At 43.8% G+C, this 20197-nt stretch overlaps 2 protein-coding genes across 3 annotated transcripts in view; one reads left to right on the forward strand and one right to left on the reverse strand.

Moving 5' to 3' along the window:
• Positions 1–3362, forward strand: part of MAP3K15 (mitogen-activated protein kinase kinase kinase 15) — a 113810-nt gene extending 110448 nt beyond the window's left edge. Inside the window, exons 26-29 of one of the 2 annotated variants that reach the window (XM_077888786.1) lie at positions 535–647; positions 1924–2033; positions 2112–2188; positions 2630–3362. In XM_077888786.1, coding sequence (XP_077744912.1) covers positions 535–647; positions 1924–2033; positions 2112–2188; positions 2630–2756 — 427 coding nt within the window. In that variant the 3' untranslated portion in view covers positions 2757–3362. Of the gene's footprint in view, positions 1–534; positions 648–1923; positions 2034–2111; positions 2189–2629 lie in introns of those variants that run through there. The other variant, XR_013374852.1, reaches the window with a different exon arrangement.
• Positions 1830–17582, reverse strand: PDHA1 (pyruvate dehydrogenase E1 subunit alpha 1). Its single transcript, XM_077888787.1, has 11 exons — positions 17399–17582; positions 13074–13133; positions 12159–12332; positions 11262–11388; positions 10481–10572; positions 9178–9270; positions 8184–8339; positions 7937–8008; positions 5746–5813; positions 4235–4343; positions 1830–3954 (listed from the first exon to the last, which is right to left on the reverse strand). The coding sequence occupies exons 1-11, from the start codon at positions 17453–17455 to the stop codon at positions 3790–3792; spliced, it is 1173 nt and encodes a 390-aa protein (XP_077744913.1). The 5' UTR covers positions 17456–17582; the 3' UTR covers positions 1830–3789.
• Positions 17583–20197: the final 2615 nt, after the last annotated feature.

Below are 20197 nucleotides of genomic sequence, written 5' to 3' on the forward strand. Positions count from 1 at the left end.
ACCTTCCGGTCTCAGTAGCACTCGCAGCAGCTGGCATAGCTGAGGATGGTGGACACACACGCCTGTCCCGGTGTCCTGGAGATGCCTCAGCCATGCGCACACAGCAGGAGGACGGCACCTCCTGCCCAGAGTGCTGCTACCTGGGGGCATCTGGTCTGTCTTGAGCACGTGAGACCAGTGCCTGTGAAGCATTTAGCACAGTGCTGGGCTCCCTCTGCTTGAGGCCACCTTCCTCCCGGCGCTCTCCTGCCACTGGCGTCAGAAGCTTCCTCCCCTGAAGAGGAAAGAGCCCAAGAGCTCGCTTCAGCCACTTGATGGGACTCAGGGAGACAAGCTGTCCTCACCAGATCCTCCTGGCTGAGCATGCTGCTCACCCTCAGGTTATCTTCTGGTTTGTGATACACGTTGAGACAAAATGCCAAGTGCCGGACTTTGTTTTCAAGGGCAGGGAACACAAGGAAGGTGCCCAGGCTGAAAGCAGGCAGTGTGAATGGTGTTAGGCTCTCTCTGAATAATGGCATTTTTTTTAACCAGACTTTTGGAACACCTAGTTCAGAAAGAAAGAGAGTACCAGAATCTTCTACGGCAAACCCTGGAGCGGAAAACTCAGGAATTGTATCATCTTCAGTTACAATTCAAATCTAATGGTGAGAAATTTTCCACTTGCTTTGTGTGTGAGACCACTTAAAATGGCTAGTCAGCCTTGCCACAGTTGCAGTTACTCTCTAGTAAAGCAGTAAGTACTCCAGTATATTCTGGAATACTCCTCAGTAACAGAAAACCACTGGTACATTCAAAAACATGGATGAATCACAAATGCATTATGCTCAGTGAAGGCAGATTCAAAAGGCTACATGCTATGAGCACCTAAGTATGGAATATTTATGCAAAACTCTGTTAAAGGCAAAACTCTAGGGACCGAAAACATCAGAATTGGGGGTGGGGGGAGAATGATTATAAAAGGCTGCAAGAACTTCTGGGGGTGACATAAATTTGTCATCTTGATGACAGTAGTGGTTACATGACTGCCTGTCAAAGGGCACGGCCCTTACATACCTAAAAAGGGTGATTGCAGATTTATTGCACAAGTTAAACCTGATCCACTTCAGGCCACTTAGCAAAGAGCTGCAGGCACCTCTTGGAATGTGGGATGGATAAGCACGGGCACAAAATCTCAGGACTGAAGTCTATTTCCTCATTTGATTTCCAGTGCAGTTAAGGATGAGATTCCTTACAAGAGGCATTTTACAGACTGTAATAAGCATTTAAAGTGGCAGATAGAGGGATGCCAGGGTGGCTTAGCAGTTAAGCGTCTGCCTTCAACTCCAGGCATGATCCTGGAGTCCTGGGATGGAGTCCCGTGTCGGGCTCCCTGCATGGAGCCTGCTTCTCCCTCTGCCTGTGTCTCTGCCTCTCATGAATAAATAAAATCTTTATTTTTTTAAGGTGGTAGACAGATAGCAAGCATATCAGATTCGCAAGTAACCTCACCCTTACCTGTGGTCCCTTTAATCTCTGGGAAGTGAATCCACCAACTAGGGAGTGTTGTGTAGTATGAATTAGAACAGTTCACACAGTTTTTTAAAAATTTTTTTATTTATTTATGATAGTCACACACACACACACACACACACACACACACACACACACACACACAGGCAGAGACACAGGCAGAGGGAGAAGCAGGCTCCATGCACTGGGGGCCCGACGTGGGATTCGATCCCGGGTCTCCAGGATCGCGCCCTGGGCCAAAGGCAGGCGCCAAACCGCTGCGCCACCCAGGGATCCCCAGTTCACACAGGTTTAAATTCATTTTCTTTCAAATCACCTTTATGTTGTATAATAGTTTATTTCATCCACCTTGTTACTTTTGAAGAGTTTTAAACATTAACATACAACAAAATACATCTCACATCGTTGCAGATACTACAGAGAATTCAGCATCCCCTCCTGGGTCTCAGGAGCAGAAAACTGATAAAGAGCTTGTGGACTGGTTACAACTGCAAGGAGCAGATTCGAGTACAATAGAAAAGGTAATTTCTAACAAAAAAGCATTCCTATGCCCTTCTTACAAAGCAGCTTAGCTCTTCTGTATTCGATTTTTGTTTCAGATTGTTGAAGAAGGTTATACCCTTTCTGATATTCTTAATGACATCACTAGGGAAGATCTAAGACACCTTAGACTACGGTAAGAATGGCTTCAAAACACTGTAATAGAAAATGACTTTTTTGATGTGATTGTGCTTTTAAATCAGTAGAAAACAAAGTGGTGGTCACTTTACTCCTTCACTGAAATCAGTTCTCCTTCCTATGTATGGCTATGGCTTAGTCAGAAAACCAACTACCCAACCTCCTCTCTCACTCCAGAGTTTCCTTAGGGTAGAGTTGGGTACCAGTGGGAGGTGAAACCCCAGAGCTCTCTCCAGCCCCTCCTTCCTCAGCCTGCTCCGCAGAGCCACCTGGCCCTCCTACTGGAGCCCAAATACAAGACGAAAGACCTCTAGTTAAGCGAGGAACTGCATTTTGGCAATCTAGACAGGTCTAGAGTTGTACACTGTAGCTTAAGAGCTCCTAAAGAAGTACTCGGTGGTGTGCTTACGACTCTAAAGCAGCCTCATTTGTCTCCTAGTGGCGGTTGCCTCTGCCGGCTCTGGACAGCAGTCTGCCAGTACAGAAGGGCTCAGGGGTCTCCAGCCGCCCGAGATGAGGCTGAACCAGTCGGCTTAGGCCAGGGGACAGAGGGAGCGAAGAGCTGACATCCTTCTTAAGATTTCTGTTAACATACACCCGAATTCCACTAAGTTTACATAAGGAAAACCCCGTTATTTAAGAGTTTGAAGTTTTAACGAATTGCTGAAATGGGATGAGCTTTTTAAATCTCTTACCAACATGTTTTAAAGGTGAGTAGAACTTACGTATTGTGAGAACAGTGGCTGAACTCTAATTTGACATCCCAGAATATTATGGAATCTTTTAAACAAATTTCAATATACACCCTAAAGTAACAGGCTGGGCCTCACTGTTTTAGACCATAGCTTACTATAAACTGGCATTGTACTTAAGAATATGCCTTGTATTTAATGTTTGATATGAATGTAAATAGAAAACTATTAAGAAAATAGCTTTGTATTTAATGTATAAATGAAGAAAACTAAGTTATTTGGCCTTTGAAATGATTATGGTCTTATTTAAAAATGGCATTGTTGGGGCACCTAGCTGGCTCAGCTGATGGAGCATTTGAGTCTTGATCTCAGAGTTGGGAGTTCGAGCCCCATGTTGGGTGTAGAGATTACTTAAAAATAAAATCCTTAAAAAAATAAAACTGGAATTGTCCTTCTACCTCCCTGACTGGAGATAATATACTTTTACTGAAAAATGATGGTCAGTGTGAAGAGGCTTTAGCTCCCACACGCACACTGAGGAGGGTGTGCATGTAGTATTTGCTGTTAGGTGAGGCACAGGGGCCCTTGCCAAGGGTCAAGGGAATGATCCCACTCCCCTCAAACGTAGGAATGAATGGCTTTTGATTTAGTTGTATACTATTTTTCAGTTATTAAAAGGAATAGAACTATTTTAAGGAAAAATCTGAATCTAAAATAACCTTATATAATATTCACACTAAGTGTGCAGTAACATCTTTTAATGCAACACTGTTGTACAGTTGTTGTACAAAACACATGCAATTACTACCTTAGCCTATATTCTTTTTATGGGCTTTTCTTCCTTAACAAATTTGAGAACACAGAGACCCTTAGAGTTGGAGCCCACTGAAGGTGTAACTATCTATTATTAACTGATAGACTTAAACTTGATCCACTGATTTGCACCCCGAACTTCAAAAGGCGGATCGCTGCTGTAAATGTGATAGCCTAGTTCTTCCAAAGGCGGTTCCGGATCAGCAGTGGCAAACTGGGCAGCATCCTCAATTTCCTTCCTCACTTCAACATCAATTTCCTATAAATCAGATTATAGTTCAGGAGGTTACTGAGTAAACAGCAGCATAGATACAAGCAGGTCTACTTGGAACAGGTTGCTAGTACAACTAGAACTCTCCTAGGAATAGAAGTACTAACAGGGGCTCTTTATGAACCGAACATCCAAAGTATATTTTTAGGAAAAAACAGCTCCTGGGTTTCAAGGTTTTGCGAATATGACTGACCCATACTTTCCCACTGACCCAGGCAGCTCTCTGGGTGCAAAAAAAAAAACTGGTTGCTGGAAAAGGCGAGCCTACCTTTAGTTCCTCGACACTGGCCAGGTTGCTGTTCACCATTCTATCCTTGAGAAGCATGATAGGGTCGCTCTTACTTCTTACTTCCTGAATCTCCTCTCGTGTACGGTAACTACAGGAAGACAAACAGTAGGTAAGGACAGCTCCAGTACAGCTAAGACAGTTGTTGACTCAGACGTGGGCTTCGGACACAGAGCGGTCACCGGGGGAGGGTGCACATAGGATACAAGAACTCTTCCATGAAAGATACTAGAATCTTAGAGGCAAACTCTACCCTGACGATTCCCCTGGCTTCTCAGGTGTTCTGAAGAGGAGGGGCCAAGCTTTTATTTGCTTTTTTGATCCAGATGTAGGATCTGAAGGAAGTGGTAGAGCCACTGCCTGTGCCCTCTCATGTCACTGGCAGGTAGCAGAATACCAAGCAGGAAATCAGGCTTTAGGAGCCCAGAGAAGTGAGGCCAGTGAACACTTGCACAGGTTTTCCAATTCCTGATTCTAGAAAAGAAGCCCCACGGTGTTCGAGAGTCAGTTAAGAGCACCAACCGCCCATACACACAGTTGAAAATCTGCAAATGTTGACTCCCGAAAAACAAGTCTTATGAATAACACTTTATTAACACGTATTTTGTATGTTACTTCCATGTATTAGTCTATATAGTGTGCTCTTAACGTAAGTTGGAAAGAAGTGTTATAGTCAAGAGAAATGAAAAAAGAAAATCCCTGGATCTGTGGGCCCATGTTGTTGAAACCTGTGTTGCTCAAAGGTCAACTGTACATACATCCTTGTCTTGTATCTTCCAACCACCACTAAAAGGGCTCTATTGTTTTTTTGAAAATACCAAGTACATTTTTCCATCTAAGTTGTTCTTTATAACATTTCTCTTAGAATACCAATCTACTCTCAGGCTTGTTAGGGCTTATTGACTAAATCTACTACTTTTAACTCTGTCACACTCTGGGATGGCAGCATTACATGCCAGGGTCACTAAGTGGCAAGTAAAACTATCTTCCTAATGTAACTTACCTTTTTTTTGACCGATTGATTTCAATATATTGAATATCCCACGTGCCAGGTGGCCTCACTCCATACCAGCCAAGTTTTCACATTTCAACTCTATATTCGGGTAATGCCTACAAAAGCTACATGTCCCTAAATATATATATGCTATACCATTGACCTGTTTTATCCAACAGTTTCTCTCTGTAAAGTAACTTCTACCCATAACATCACAAATCCCAAGTCACATGCTCTCCCCTCTAAGCCAGCCAGGTGCCCCCTTCTCTGCAATTCATTACTGCTCATGCTAACATGTACATACTACAAATAAGGATTTTCAGAATGCTTCCAGGCAAAGACTCAAATAATTACTCGATACCAACAAATTCACCGCATGAAGCCCACTGGTGTCTGGCTTCCAAAGCAAATGTTGAAATGCTTTGCTTTTTCATATGAGTAGCACCATACAAAGCCCACCCACCCAGGGACACCACACCCAGATTTCCCATGACCATACCTGACACCAGGGTCGCTCATGCTGTGTCCATGGTAACGGTAAGTCTGTAGCTCCATCAATATGGGCCCCTAAAACAACCCAGTGAGACGATGAGCACAGCACATCCTTTCAGAATCAAAGATATTCTCATTGGATTTTCTGTAAGTTGGCTGAGTTGTCAAGAATTTCCTATTAGCTGACTGACTTAAGAATTATGTTCTCCTTTCTGATACTTCTAGTTTATATGGAACTTAGTTGCTTTTTATTTTTTTTAAGATTTTAATTATTCATGAGAGAGGGGCGGGGACCCCAAGATCACGACCCGAGCCAAAGGCAGACCACTAAGCTACCCAGGCACCGCAAGAACTTAGTTTCTGAATCAAAAAGGCATTCAGCATGTTCTAGAGCCCACTGATATTATTTCATCAGCACTGCCTTTGACATAGAATAATCCTATAAAACAGCTGAGATTTAATGCAGAAAAACCCATTAAGGCAGGTATGACAGCAAGGAAGGGGATGGTTTTTATCTTCAGGGCCAATAAAGCTAGTTTTTCCCCCTCAGGCACATATGAATGATCTACAAGCATCTGGATTCTTTTAAAAAGGTACAGAAAAATACAATACAAAATCCCACAGAATAGGACTAAAAGCAGACCTCTAGATGTGCTGGAAAGTGTGGAAGGGAGAATTAAAACTAGGCTGGGTAGGTCAATCTCCACCTCACCTATAAGGGCTGACAACCAATCCAGCACAGATGTGGCTAGTGTGTAACAACGTTGGTGGTAACAGACAACACATGATGATTAACCCCAGGACTCGGCTGGCCAGCCCGACCACACCCAGGACAGTTTGCTCCTCCTTCACTAGCCCCCTTCCAGAAGACAGCTTTGAACACTGAGGGGAAGAGGGTGGATCTAGGATCCCTGGGCAGTGTGGTGTAGTAGTTGGGGGTGGGGTGCAAAGGGAGAGGCCCAGCTCTCAGTCCAAGAGCCTGGGATCCAATCTGGGCTGTCATGTATAGTAGCTACGTACCCTTAAACTGCTCTGTGCCTTAGTTATTGTACAGATGAGGGACCTAACTCAGGGGTTGTGTTGGTTCACACATAAGTGCTTACTGCATCACCTGACCCAGGTCAATCCCTCAATAAGGATTTATTTTTCACCTATTTTTCTGTTCTGCGCCACCCAGGAGCTATTGGAAAACACAGTGGGCTAGGCTAAGGGGGTTTCTAGACTCTCCCCTAATTCCAAGATGAGGCTGAGAAAGTCAACACATATAAACCAGTATATATAAAATTATAAAATAAAGTCAACACTATAAACCAGTGATCCTATTTCCACGTTAAGTTTGTATTCCACATGTTCTTTCAGGAACTGGGGAAGAGGGGAATGATATCCACCGCTCAAGTCTATACCTCTCTAGTCTTGGAGTCCCGACGTAGACTGCTGAGCTCTCTGCCACCTCAGCCATACTTGATTTCATTCCTCTGTTCTCATGTGCAGCACCCCCCCACATTTCCCTCCCTGCTCCACCCTCGTTCCCCATTTGCATCACTGGTAGCCCAGTCTTCCCACACAGGGGTGTCATGGAAAGGTAAACCCTAGGGGCATGCTTTCTGGGCTGTGAACACCAATTCAGGGAGAACATCATCCTTTCCACTTGCTCTGCTGGCATCTAAGCCAACCTCACTGTTCCCTTCTCCCTCTACTGCTCTACCTGAAAGGTCCAGATTCTCAGGACTGAAACAGCAAGGTGAAGATTACATACTTTAACCGTAATATTTAAATTATGGAAGATGAGCTTACACAAAATGCCTATTATCCCAGCAAAGTTCTGTGCTGAGCACTGGGAGGGGGGTCCCCAATATGCTCACTCAAGGGGCTTATTATGATTAACAGGGTGGCAGGTGGGGGTGGGTGGGTAGAGGTTGGAGGCGCATAAATAAAAATAACCAAACCACAAGGCAAAATGCTGAGGAAGCACTCAAGAGGAAAGATTCACCCCAAACAGGGGCAATGTGGGATGTTTCCTAAGAGGTAAGCTATCAAGACCACAGTATTTACAAAGGGACCCAATTCACTGGACTCTGCTCCTGCCTTCTACACAACTAATTACCAGCAACCCCTGAAGAGCTACAATAGACACATGGGAGACATTCTTTTAAGATAAATGTCAATGGACATCTCTAGCCCAGAGGGTTGAGTCTTACCTTTCCAGATCTACAGTAGGCGGCTGCAAACCTTGTTGCCTCCCGGACACACAAGATATCCATTCCATCTACCTGTTCATACACAGAAAGGGCAGAGCATAAATCAAACCGTGTCAAACCAATTTTACAGGACCCGTTCACACGCTATGAACAGAGAACGCCTGTGTGTGTCTGGGACTGTCAAGGACCCACACAGAGCTATCACGCTGCGAAGGGGTAGTCCCGGCTGCACACCAGGCGCCCTTACCCGCAGCCCAGGAATGAAGTCGCCTCTCTTGTAGTAATCAGTGCTGGCTGCTGCTCTCTCAACAGACGTTCCCATTCCGTAGCGGTTATTCTCACAGATGAAGATACACGGCAATTTCCACAAAGCTGCCATGTTGTAAGCTTCAAATATCTGACCCTGGAAGTATGTATAAACAGTTCAAGTAGTTTCGTTTTGCTACTTTTCTCTAGACTTCTTCATTGTCCCCAAAAGCTGCTGCTCTTCCTGGCACGAGACCTTTCATAAAACATGAAAAGCTTCCTTCACCTTCCACAGCGGAGCTTTTGAGGCAAAGGAGTGTGTTGGTGAGGGAGGAAGAAACGGCAAGCATCATCTCTTTTTGCAACCGAAGGAAGTGACAAACCAAATAAATTCCACCACTTGTTTCGGTGGGGCCAAGGCAGTGGTGTAGAATATAGTAGGAAAAGAGAAACATGTAAAACTTTGTGACTACCTAGTTTTATGCTTTGTTATAAATCCTAGGAGACCCACTGGACAACCAGAGTGAACCAATGACTGAGAATCAGCATCCGGAGCAGGGCCTCAGAGTGTTGTCTGTGGAATGGTGAGGACTCCGACCGTGACAGGAAAAGTATAGAAAGAGCCAGGGCTCAGAAACCATGAGCCAATGCCATGCTCTCCAAGAGAATGAGTCTGTACATTACAGGATTGGTATAAGAACAAGTCTGCACTGGGTTAAATTGGAAAAAGGTCCTTCACCCACAGGGTGTGAAGCACTGAGCTGGAGGCAGAGGAGAGCTTCTTCCTGGGTGTGTGCCCGTATTAAGCACTTGTGCAACGTGCCACAAAGTATACCTGTAATCTGGCCATAAAACCAAATTCTAGCTTGCCCCAATATGACTACTTCAACTACTAGGCAATAGACTACTTTGCTACAAATGAACTCTGACTACTCAACACTTTGGAGATAAAACTGCAATGGTTATTGCAAAGTCAAGAGAAGACACATACTCACCTGATTAGCAGCACCATCGCCATATAAAGTCAAACAGACCTCATCCTTTCCATTATACTTACAGGCCAAAGCAATTCCTGCTCCCAAGGGCACCTAATATTAAGGACAACCAAGAAAAGAACCACAGAAATCCATGAGGGGAGAAATTAATGCTCTGCATTTCAAGTTCTCACCAGAACTTAAAACAGAAATTACACTGTCACTAGAAACTCTCTACCCTACCCCCAAAATTATAATCAAACTGGTAAAGCAACATGAATAATTCTTCTATTTCAACCATTAAATAACACTTCTGTAAAGATTCAATGACTAAAGAGCTAAAATATGAAACTGTTTTTTAACATACAGCAAAGTCACATTACAAAGTGAGCCAAACAATCCAGTTATAATTTTATGTTGTTACTTCTTTGAGTTTTCTTAAGATTTATTTATTCATTCATGAGAGACAGAGAGAAACACAGGCAGAGGGAGAAGCAGGCTCTATGCAGGGAGCTCGATGTGGGACTCAATCCCGGGTCTCCAGGATCATGCCCTGGGCCAAAGACAGGTGCTAAACCACTGAGCCACCAGTGATCCCCCAAATTTTAGTTAATTAACAGAGCATCATATTGGTTTCAGGAGGAGAATTTAGTGATTCATCACTTACATATCACACCCAGGCTGATACTTCATTATTCACTAACTGATGAGAACAAAAAGGACTACATAACCACAAAAGCTGAAGTGATGTCTAATGTGGCCCCTAAGATCCTGATCACCTGCCTTTCCTCCTCAGATACCCTCAACCGCAGTCTACAGCAGGGAGAGGAAGGCCTAAGCGGATGTGACAAAGCAATCAATGTACTTAAACATAATAAAGGTATAGGCCGCTGCTAGGGGCTCTTGCTTACATATAAAACTAAACACCTAAGAGAATTTTAAATCACTATCCAGGGATCCCTGGGTGGCGCAGCGGTTTGGCGCCTGCCTTTGGCCCAGGGCGCGATCCTGGAGATCTGGGATCGAATCCCCCATCAGGCTCCCGGTGCATGGAGCCTGCTTCTCCCTCTGCCTATGTCTCTGCCTCTCTCTCTCTGTGACTATCATAAATAAATAAAAAAATTAAAAAAAAAATCACTATTCAAATCTATTTATTAACTGATAAAATGGTAGGCTATGAAGCAATAGGTCTTTTAAAGTCCACTCAGCCTCCAAAGTACTAAAATATTTCAGAGGGAAGTTCTCTGGGGGATGAAACATTAAGACATGATCCAGGGCCAGATCTAGGAAAGCATGCAATCCCCTCATCCTTGTCATGGATTACCTGAGCTCCAACAATGCCATTACCCCCATAGAAGTTCTTGGCATACATATGCATCGATCCACCTTTTCCTTTAGCACAACCTCCTCTTCGTCCTACAAATGGCAGCATGTGCACATACACATCAGAAAGCAAATAAACAAAAGAAAACCACACCCCAAGTATCTACTTAGAGGCTCATCAACCACTAGAACTCACAGGCTAGTTCAACTCTATAAAAGCACCCATCCCTCTAGGCAAATATATACTCCACCCTTATCTCCCAGTCCTTGAATGAAGGTCAATCCAGGCCAATGTCTTTGACCTTCCCAGCTCCTTGACCATGGGGTTTCCTTTAAACATCAGCATGGTACCCTGGCCCCCCCGCCTTTTTTTGGCGCTAGTTACAAACATCTTCCGATTTATCCTACATTGGTACACTGAACAGTTCAAGAGTCAAGGGGGACAAAGGGAATATTAAAAAGCTTCCTAGAATTTAAATTGCATACAATGAAATACTCCTGCTCCACTTACTTTCTATGACTGCTAATTTCTACTGGCATGCTTGAGTGACAAACAGTATTATGATTTTACGAAGCTAACATTTTAAAACTTTTACCTAAAGGCCAAATGACCTCAAAAATGGTAAGTTTACTCAAAAGCACAACAGAGGTAACAGAGAACCCAAAGAGAGAGATTTTTTTTAACTCAAAACCGTTTTAATTAAGTTGTAATAGCATCTTAATATGAGAGATCTGCAAATTTATTTCACTGATTTCCCCTTTTTGAAAAATCAATAGCAAACCTGTAAGCTCTGCGAGAATTTCTCTGACAGAAAGGCCACGAGTAAAGGTAAAGCCATGAGCCCGATAGGCTGTGATAAGATGGTCTGTGGGATTTATGCCAGCCTCCAGGCCCACACAACAAGCTTCCTGCATAAAAGGAAGAAGCAGCAATGAATCAATACAATACACATTTCTAGACAAAATCCTTAGACTATTATGAAAATTTAGCCTAGTAGAACTCTTAATAAGCACAAAAGGAGCTTGATTTTTCACTGCAAACAGAATAGAAGGTAAAGCTCAAGCCAGAAGCTACAAATTAATAATCCATAGATGTACTATTTCAAGCCCATGCAGTGATTTGGAGAAAAATCCTGAATATTAAATGTTACTTTGGGGGGAACATTAATATTAGGGGAATTTCATATGAAAATCAACACTTCTGTCCTCTCTTGAAGGACCAACAGGAAGCATTAACCCTGTATTTCCATATGGCACCAACTGGCTGGAACCAAATTATGGTGTCCCCTAGTGGGAAGGGCCTGGCCCACTTCATCCAGTTCACTACCAGTCCCACTTTCTTCACTAATTTATTCTACCCAGCTGGTCCCCATAGGCATTTTAATTCGTAACCCTTGGCCTAAACCCACAAAACAAAACACAAAGTGAAAAACCCTTTCCCCCATGAGTATATGCACTATAGGTGATCACAAAGTCATCAAGGTGCAAGACACCAGCAATGGGACATGTGCATGAATTCTTTAGTATGAGCTTAGCAGCGGGCCTCAGCATGCTCATCTTTATTCTGACAGGCAGGCCTCAAATCCTTCAGAGGCATAAGGCAGGGTAAAAACCAATAAATACAAACCATACTTAAACTCCTACATCTAACATTGTTTTATTACAAAACCACCACTCACCTGACCATCACACAAGTGACAGAAACCACGAATAATTTTCTGTTTATACAGCTGATCTGCCTTTAACTCCATTCGGCGAACAGTCTGCATCATCCTATAGTACCTGAGCCCATCCTCCCTGGTGAGCACTGTGGTGACAGGAGGGCCCTCTTCTAGCCGGTGAAGATCGCATTTCTGAAATGGAATCAGTTAACTTCCAGCTACTGCAATGTAAACACTGACTACCCACTTAGAGATCTAATATCTTATTGCAGTAATATTTAACTCAAAAACCAGCAGAGGAGCACATAAGAAATGCTGCATATTACTTCTGACTCCTTTCATCATAAAGCTCATTATGTGAGAGGATCTAGTTTTAGAGGCAAGAAATCTAAGATGACTTTCACTGAAAACCCATGGAAGTCAAAGGAGTTACAGGCTGAAAGACAACTTTGAAAGGAATAGTCTAAGAAAATTTTAAGATTGATTGATTGATTTATTTATGAGAGAGAGAGAGAGAGAGAGAGAGAGAGAATGAGCTGGGAAAGGGGCAGAGGGAGAGGAAGAAGCGACTCCCCTCTGAGCAGGGAGCCCAATGGACCCCTGGGTCATGACCTGAGCCAAAGGAAGCCAATCAACTCACCACTACCCAGGCACCCCAAAGAAACTTCTTATTGAAATGTTTTACTGAAACACATTCTAAATTTTAGATTAAGTCTTTGTTTTAGCCCATACCCTGTCCCCTCCCCGAAACACAGCAAGCTGCTGAGAGTGAATTCTAATTTTTGCTAAACTTTTTTGAACCTCTGACACTAGAACATTTAGAATAAAATGGTGAAAAAGCATGAATATCAAAATGTTCTATTCCAAAGGTAAAACTGTGTAAATATGTTTACCTGTGGAAAAATTATTAACACAAAGCAAAACACCTCTTACCTTAATTTCAAATGTAGCATCATTTGCAAAATTACGGGAGGCCACCAACACTCTGCTTGCCTTGAAAGACCAAAATATACAAATATATCAGTATGTTTTATTGTCAGGTATTATAAATCAGTTCTCAGAATGCAATCCTGGAATTTTCCTAAGCCCCAACATATTCACGGGTCTATCCCTCCATTCTCTTTACGGTGTTGGGATCTTGCCTTCAAAATGAATCCATGTTCTGGCCAATGAACCATGATCATACCCACCTCTGAAGGGTAACAGCAAAAAGAGAAAGGGAGGCAAAATCAAACCCATCCTTTTGGGCATTTTGTTTCCAAAGAAATTACAGTGAAAATAGAATAAATTTAGTGGCCAAATTAAAGAGATAGCCTAGATAGCCTGTGGGCTTTATTTCTGCTATTTGCAGTCATAACCAGACATTGAACAAACTGTCAGAATTATTCTTCATATAAAACTATGATCCAATTCCTATTTCAGGCAAACCACTACTCTATGAAATGGCTCCATAAGAAAAATATTTTAAACTACTCAAGGTACGAGACATGTGTTAGTGAGAAATCTAGAAGACAAAAGAAAGATACTCAATGGACTCTACGGACATTGTATAATTTGAACAGCTCAGATCTTGGACAGGCTCCTCCAGAAGCCTCAGAAGGGAGATTCTCTGCAACCAGCTTTCCCTTCTTGATGTTTGGGTGGCTGCTATCGCTTGGGTGGTAAAAAGCTGGGGAAATGTCTCTGTCACTCTTTCAATTGAAAATACCTGCTCACAACAGAGGTACTCTACGTGACAGCTAAGGTCCAGATTAGACCACAAAACACTTAACCAATTACAATTACTGTACTGTCACATTGTGCCATGTTTTCAAACACTGATTATAAACTGACATAATGGGACGCCTGGGTGGCTCATCGCTTAAGCGTCTGCCTTCGGCTCAGGGCGTGATCCCAGAGTACCGGGATTGAGTCCCACATTGGGCTCCCTGCATGGAGCCTGCTTCTCCTCTGCCTGTGTCTCTGCCTCTATGTCTCTCATGAATAAATAAAATCTTTAAATAAATAAATAAAACTAAAGACCTTGTTGAAACACTGTATTGTACACCTGAAATTACAATGTATGTCAACTGGAATTCAAAAAAACTTAATAAAACTAGAGACCAAACCCACTGAGAAGATCTTAAAGTTGAAACCAACAATGACAGACTATATATTAGACAGTGAAAGAGTGCTCCTTACTTTGAGCCACCCCTCTTTCTGGCTATTTTGTTTTACCTATTGCCTGCATATATGGCATTAATTATACTAAGGCACAGAAAAATACTTTGAAGAATTAGCTGTTAACTGTAGATTATGTGTGTCTGTGGGCCCAAACCCAGTTTAATAGCTCCCTATCCTTGCAACAGAGCAAATCAGGTAATCAGTGTTTCCATAAACTGTAATTATTGATGAGATGTCCCCAGAGTGCTCAGTGCACTTCAGGCTCTTGGATCTAATGTGCTTATTTATCAGGTTTCAGTTGTGTTAACACAGGCTACTTAGAGTGTTCAAAGTGTTTGTTTTAAAATCATCAGAGACCAATACTTTTTTGAACCTGTACTTCTTAATGCTAAAAAATCATTGTCAGATGAAAGGAAACACACTTGAAACCGTCATGAACTGGGTAAGTTTCTTATTCCACAGATTGCCAAGTTCCCATTCTGGGTTTGACACTTTGATTTGCAAAAGTGTCTTTAAAAATAAATAAGCATACCAGATGTTACTCCCATCAAGACAGAAACAACCACTTTCTAAGCACAGGTGATACAAATAAGTTTAAGGAATTTGTCTTTCAAAAAACTCATTGTATAAAGTAGGTGTTTAATATCTTAGAGAACGTAAGGGAAAATGTTGTACTTTCACTGTCTCTAATCGTTTTTATTTTAAGATTTTATTTATTTATTCATTAGAGACACAGAGACAGAGAGAGAGAGAGGCAAGAGACATAGGCAGAGGGAGAAGCAGGCTCCATGCAGGAAGCCCAATGTGGGACTCAATCCCGGTACTCTGGGATCACGCCCTGAGCTGAAGGTGGAAGCTCAACTGCTGAGCCACCCAGGCATCTCTCTAATGGTTATTTTTAAAAAACTAATTAAATAGAAGAAATGTTATACATAGGAATCCATTTCCGCTGTAATAATCTTTTCTCTCAATAACAATTTTTGACTAAATGAAGTTATATTCTACTCTGATCTTATCCAGTTAACAAATTACTAGAACTCAAAATTCATTTTTTTAAAAATATTTATTTATTCGAGAGGGGTGTGAGGGGGGAGAGAGAGAGAGAAAGAGGCAGGCAGAGACACAGGCAGAGGGAGAATCAGGCTCCATGCAGGGAGCCTGACGTGGGACTCGATCCCAGGTCTCCAGGATCAGGCCCTGGGCTGAAGGCAGCGCTAAACCGCTGAGCCACCTGGGCTGCCCTCAAAATTCATTTCTATTTGATTTGGGCAGTAGTATATGATTTTTTGAAGAGACCAAAGTTTTATGGAGATGAAGCATTTCATGCCAACGCATTGCTGGAAGACTGAAAAACACAACCAGAAATATTTTGGATAGCCGAGCAAATGAGCCTCTAATATTAAATAATGGCTTCTCTCTGTTCCTAGGGACACAGAGATGACAGTAATTTGAAACGCATACACTAATTTTTTTCTGTAGAACATCACCAATTCTATCAAAGTTTTTCCTTTCTACTACAACCCTTTAAATTTAACATGATACAAAACTAAGATTCTCATATAAAGTTGAACACATGTTTCCATTACTTACATTCAACTAAAAACTGAAGTTGTGGAGATTAAATAGCCTAGCATCTGGCACATATTAAGATCTCAAGAAATGTTGGATCTATCATGTGATATACAGAAATAACACTGAAATGAGCTTATCCTTTAGGTGGATCTAATTGCAATTAAATGCTAATGACTGATGAACCAAATTGTGTTTTTTTTCCCCCAAATTATGTTTTGTAGTTATTTCAGTCAATGGGATTCCCAAAAGGGTATACTTCCTACCTTTCAATGATTTCTGCCCACAGTAAGCAGAACTGCCACAAAGTCCTGGAAGTTACTAGAACCTGAACTGCAAGTCAAGCTTGGCTACAGTTCTACCCAGTAATACTACCTCCCCATACCTAGAGGTCAAAATGCTGGAAAGCTTGAGGCACATCTAAAAACTGGAACCATAAATAGTGCTGACCTCTAACCCCACTCTCCCAAGCACCAAAGCTGTTTTCTTTAGCTACTTTTACCCTAAGCGTGTGCGTGTAAGAAGGGCAATTTCCTCCGGGTTCTGCTTGACTGCTCTTGGAAGTGACTGCCAAGAAAAACTCAACACTGTGGGAAAGGAGGGGTGGTGATTTCTGGTGAGCATGACCCAGACTTAACCCTCCAGAGCTGGGTGAAGGTGTTTCACAAATGTATACCCAAGGGGGCACTGAAGTAACATTTTTAAAAAAAGATTTTATTTATTCATGAAAGACAGAGACATAGGCAGAGGGAGAAGCAGGCTTCCCGTGGGGAGCCTGATGTGGAACTTGATCCCAGGACCCCGGGATCACTACCTGAGCCAAAGGCCTACTCTCAACCACTAAGCCACCCAGGTGCCCCTGAAATAACATCTAACACAGATAGCACCTACTATATACCAGGCGCTATTTGGCAAGGTTTACATATATGTCAAGAGTTTAAGCTTCAGGACAACCCCTTGGGGTGAATACTCGTATTATCTCTTTAGAGAGCTGGAAACCGAGCAAGGGAGATTTAAAACAAAAACCTGCCTAAGCTCACAGAGCTAGTAAATGGTGAGGCAGGTGTTTGAACAGGACCAGTTTCTGAAGTTCACGTTCTTAACACACCACGTGGCCTCTTAGTCAAGAAGAACAAAATTAGGAAGACTTCAAATGAATGGGCAGGATCAACTGGGGACTCGTGGATGCCCCAGGCCCCCTTTTCTGTCAGCAGTAAATGAACGGGCATTTCTGGAGCACACCTACTGTAGCCAGCGCCGGGAGTCACAGCTGACCTCCCCGTGGACCTGGTAGAGCTCCCCTCCCCCCTTTTGCGGCTGATGGGCCCAGCAGCCGCTAGTCCCGGAGCCGGGAGCCGAGTGCCAGGCGCGAAGGCAGAACAAAAGGCCCGCTACCCTCCGGCCGCTCCGCAGCGCCCTAAGAGGCACCACACCGCGCGCCCCCAAGCCCTGGCCGTACTCCCGCGTCGGGCCCCGCCTCGACCCCGCTCGCGCCCTACCCCGGGCCGCCCATGCTGCTGCCTCACCGGCTTCTGGGAGACGCCCGACAACACGCGGGAGACAGCGGCGAGCATCTTCCTCATGGATTGCCGGCAGCGGCGGCGGCGTAGGCGACTCCCAAGTACACAGGCGGCGCGGCCCCGAAATCTCCCAAGTCTCCTTCAGGCGCCCGGAGCGGACGCCACGCCTTAACTGCAGCACGACCGACGAAACGGAAATTCGTCACGCGCCGCGCCAGGCCGCAGGCCAACCAAGCGGGCTCCCAGTTGCGTGTCCCGCCCACCGAAGAGGTCCGCGGCCGCTCATTGGGTGTTGGCGCCATAGGGGGCGGGCACTGGGGCTCGTTGCGTCATCACGTCACGGGCGGGCGGGGATGCGGGAACTTGAGGGCGTCCGCCTGGGAAAGTGGAGCCCCGCCTCCGGAACCCCGCGGGAAAATGGCTTTTCATGGAGTTTTGCGACTCAGGTTAGGCGTGCACGGCGGGAAACCGTACGGGCCACCTGCCGTGCGCCCAGTCTCGCCGGGGCTGCACTTTGGCAGCCTTCGTTCAATGCACGGCAAGATGAAGACTCATGGCGTGGTCGGAGCCGAGACGGAACCTCTGGTTTCTGTAAATGGTTCTGCTGCTAACTTGTCTTTAAGAGATCATGTAACAGTTGTAAAATGCTGCCCTGTGTACTTGAGTTACGATCTAAAAATCAATTCCCCAAGTAAATATTGAGAGATCAGCTGGGAAAAGCCTTTAGCTCTAGTTACTGGTTCGCGAGCTCAACGGGAGTTAACAGCCGCATGACACAGCTGATAATAAAAGCACACACAAAGAAGCAAACACAAAAATAAGTCTAGGCTCGATTCAGTGAGTTCCCAGGTCAGAGAGCTGACTGTGGGCCAGTGGGGTTACACCTGGGATACTAGGTTCAGATTTGGGGTCCCCATGTAAGGGGAATGTTGTCAAAAATGGGTGGAATCCAGGGGACAGTGGTCAGAATGGTGAGAGGCTGAAACCACAATTTGAACTCCAAGAACTTGAACCAACTCAAGGACTCAAGTCACCTTGTTTACACTTCAGGTCCCTCACGGCTTGGCTGGGATCTGCTCCATGTCATCTTCACTCTGGCACTCAAACTGATGGAATAGCATCTGTCAGCAACTTACTGTACCTACTGTACCGTAAAAGGCAAAGGGATCATTTAAACTGGCTCTCAGGGCAGCCCTGGTGGCTCAGCAGTTTAGCGCCGCCTTCAGCCCAGGGCGTGATCCTGGGGTCCCCGGATAGAGTCCCACGTCAGGCTCCCTGCATGGAGCCTGCTTCTCCCTCTGCCTGTGTGTCTGCCTCTCTCTCTTAAAAAAAAAAAATAAATAAACTGGCTCTCAAAGCTTCTACCCAGAAGTGACACATGTCATGTCCTCTCAATTTCCATAAACCAGAGCTAGTCACACAACCATATCTGAGTTCAACAGGTTGAAGTATAATTCTCCTGTCAGGAGGAAACCCAGAAAAGAGGCTGAACAGTAAAACCATAGAGGATTAGATACATCTTTACACATTTTCATACCAGTCATGTTCCAGGAGGAAAAGTTATTGTGAGCATATGTGTGAATAAAATGGTTTCGGTTGAGTATAACAATCAATTTTTTTCTAAAATGAGAATTGTCCCAGGAGATGATTCCTTATAGGTGTCACCAAAAGTATTCAAAGCAAAAGTTCAAAGCAAGACCAGATGTCAGAATGGCTAGAAGAAGGACTTCAACACTATCAGGAGCCTGGACTGAGAGACCTTATTGATGCCTTCCACCTCTATGACTAGGTTACAGTGAGAAGAGCACTCCACAAAGGAGTGAGCAGGGCCGTTAAAAGGTAGGGATGGAAGTGACATGCTGCCACTGACTGAATGTGAAGGGTGAAGAAAAAGGAAGGAAAAGGGTCAGAGATTAGATATTTGGGTCATGAGTATCAGCTGGCCTGGATGGCCTCTTGTTGGCCTGGAGGTGGTGGTGGAACACCTATCTGTCTGTCTTTGTTCCCTAGGAAGGTGGAGTTGTAAATCTGGAACATGTGGCTAGAAATACACATTTGGGACTTATTTGCACAGGGGTGATGCTGATTTGTGTGTCCAAGAGCAATGTAGAACATATGGACATAAAGTCATTCATTCATTTGACACCTATTTATTGAGCACTAATTCTGTGTCAGGTACTATACTGGGCTTTGGGGATATAGCAGGGAACGAGTAGAATGTAAGCTCTATCTCACAGAGTCTATGGTCTAATGGTAAATAACAAGTACATATAAATATATGAACATATAATAGCAACAATAGATTGTTTGAAAAAAAATTAAACAGGGTAAGAGGATAGAGAATAAGGAGGAGGGTCAGAAAGGCTCCTCTGAGGAGGGCCATGTAAGCAGAGACCTGAATTTATTCGGGAAGCAAACTATGCAAAAATCCCAAGGAGAGCTTTTCAGACAAAGGGATCACAAATACAAATGCCCTGAAGTGGGAATAAATGAGCAAGTGACTTTGGTGGCATAAAACAGGCAGAGGACCAGGAGAAATGAAGTAGAAAAGAGACCAGAAAAGGAGGGCCCTAGTGGGATTTTTCATCGTTGTTTTTTTTGGAAGGAAACTGAGTTTTGTTTTGAGTGGGATGGGAAGCAATTGCAAGGATAGGAGCTGGGAAGTGGCCATGATTTAATTTCCATTTCCACTGAACACTTAAGACCAGTCTGGTTGCTGAATGGACATTTGATCACATTTGAGCACAAAAGTTCCCTTAGTGCTTGTTCTTTGAGTTCTAGGTAGCTTCTGCTTCCTTTGGGGGA

The sequence above is a fragment of the Canis aureus genome, chromosome X (assembly GCF_053574225.1).
Source record: "Canis aureus isolate CA01 chromosome X, VMU_Caureus_v.1.0, whole genome shotgun sequence".
Lineage (NCBI taxonomy): Eukaryota > Metazoa > Chordata > Mammalia > Carnivora > Canidae > Canis > Canis aureus.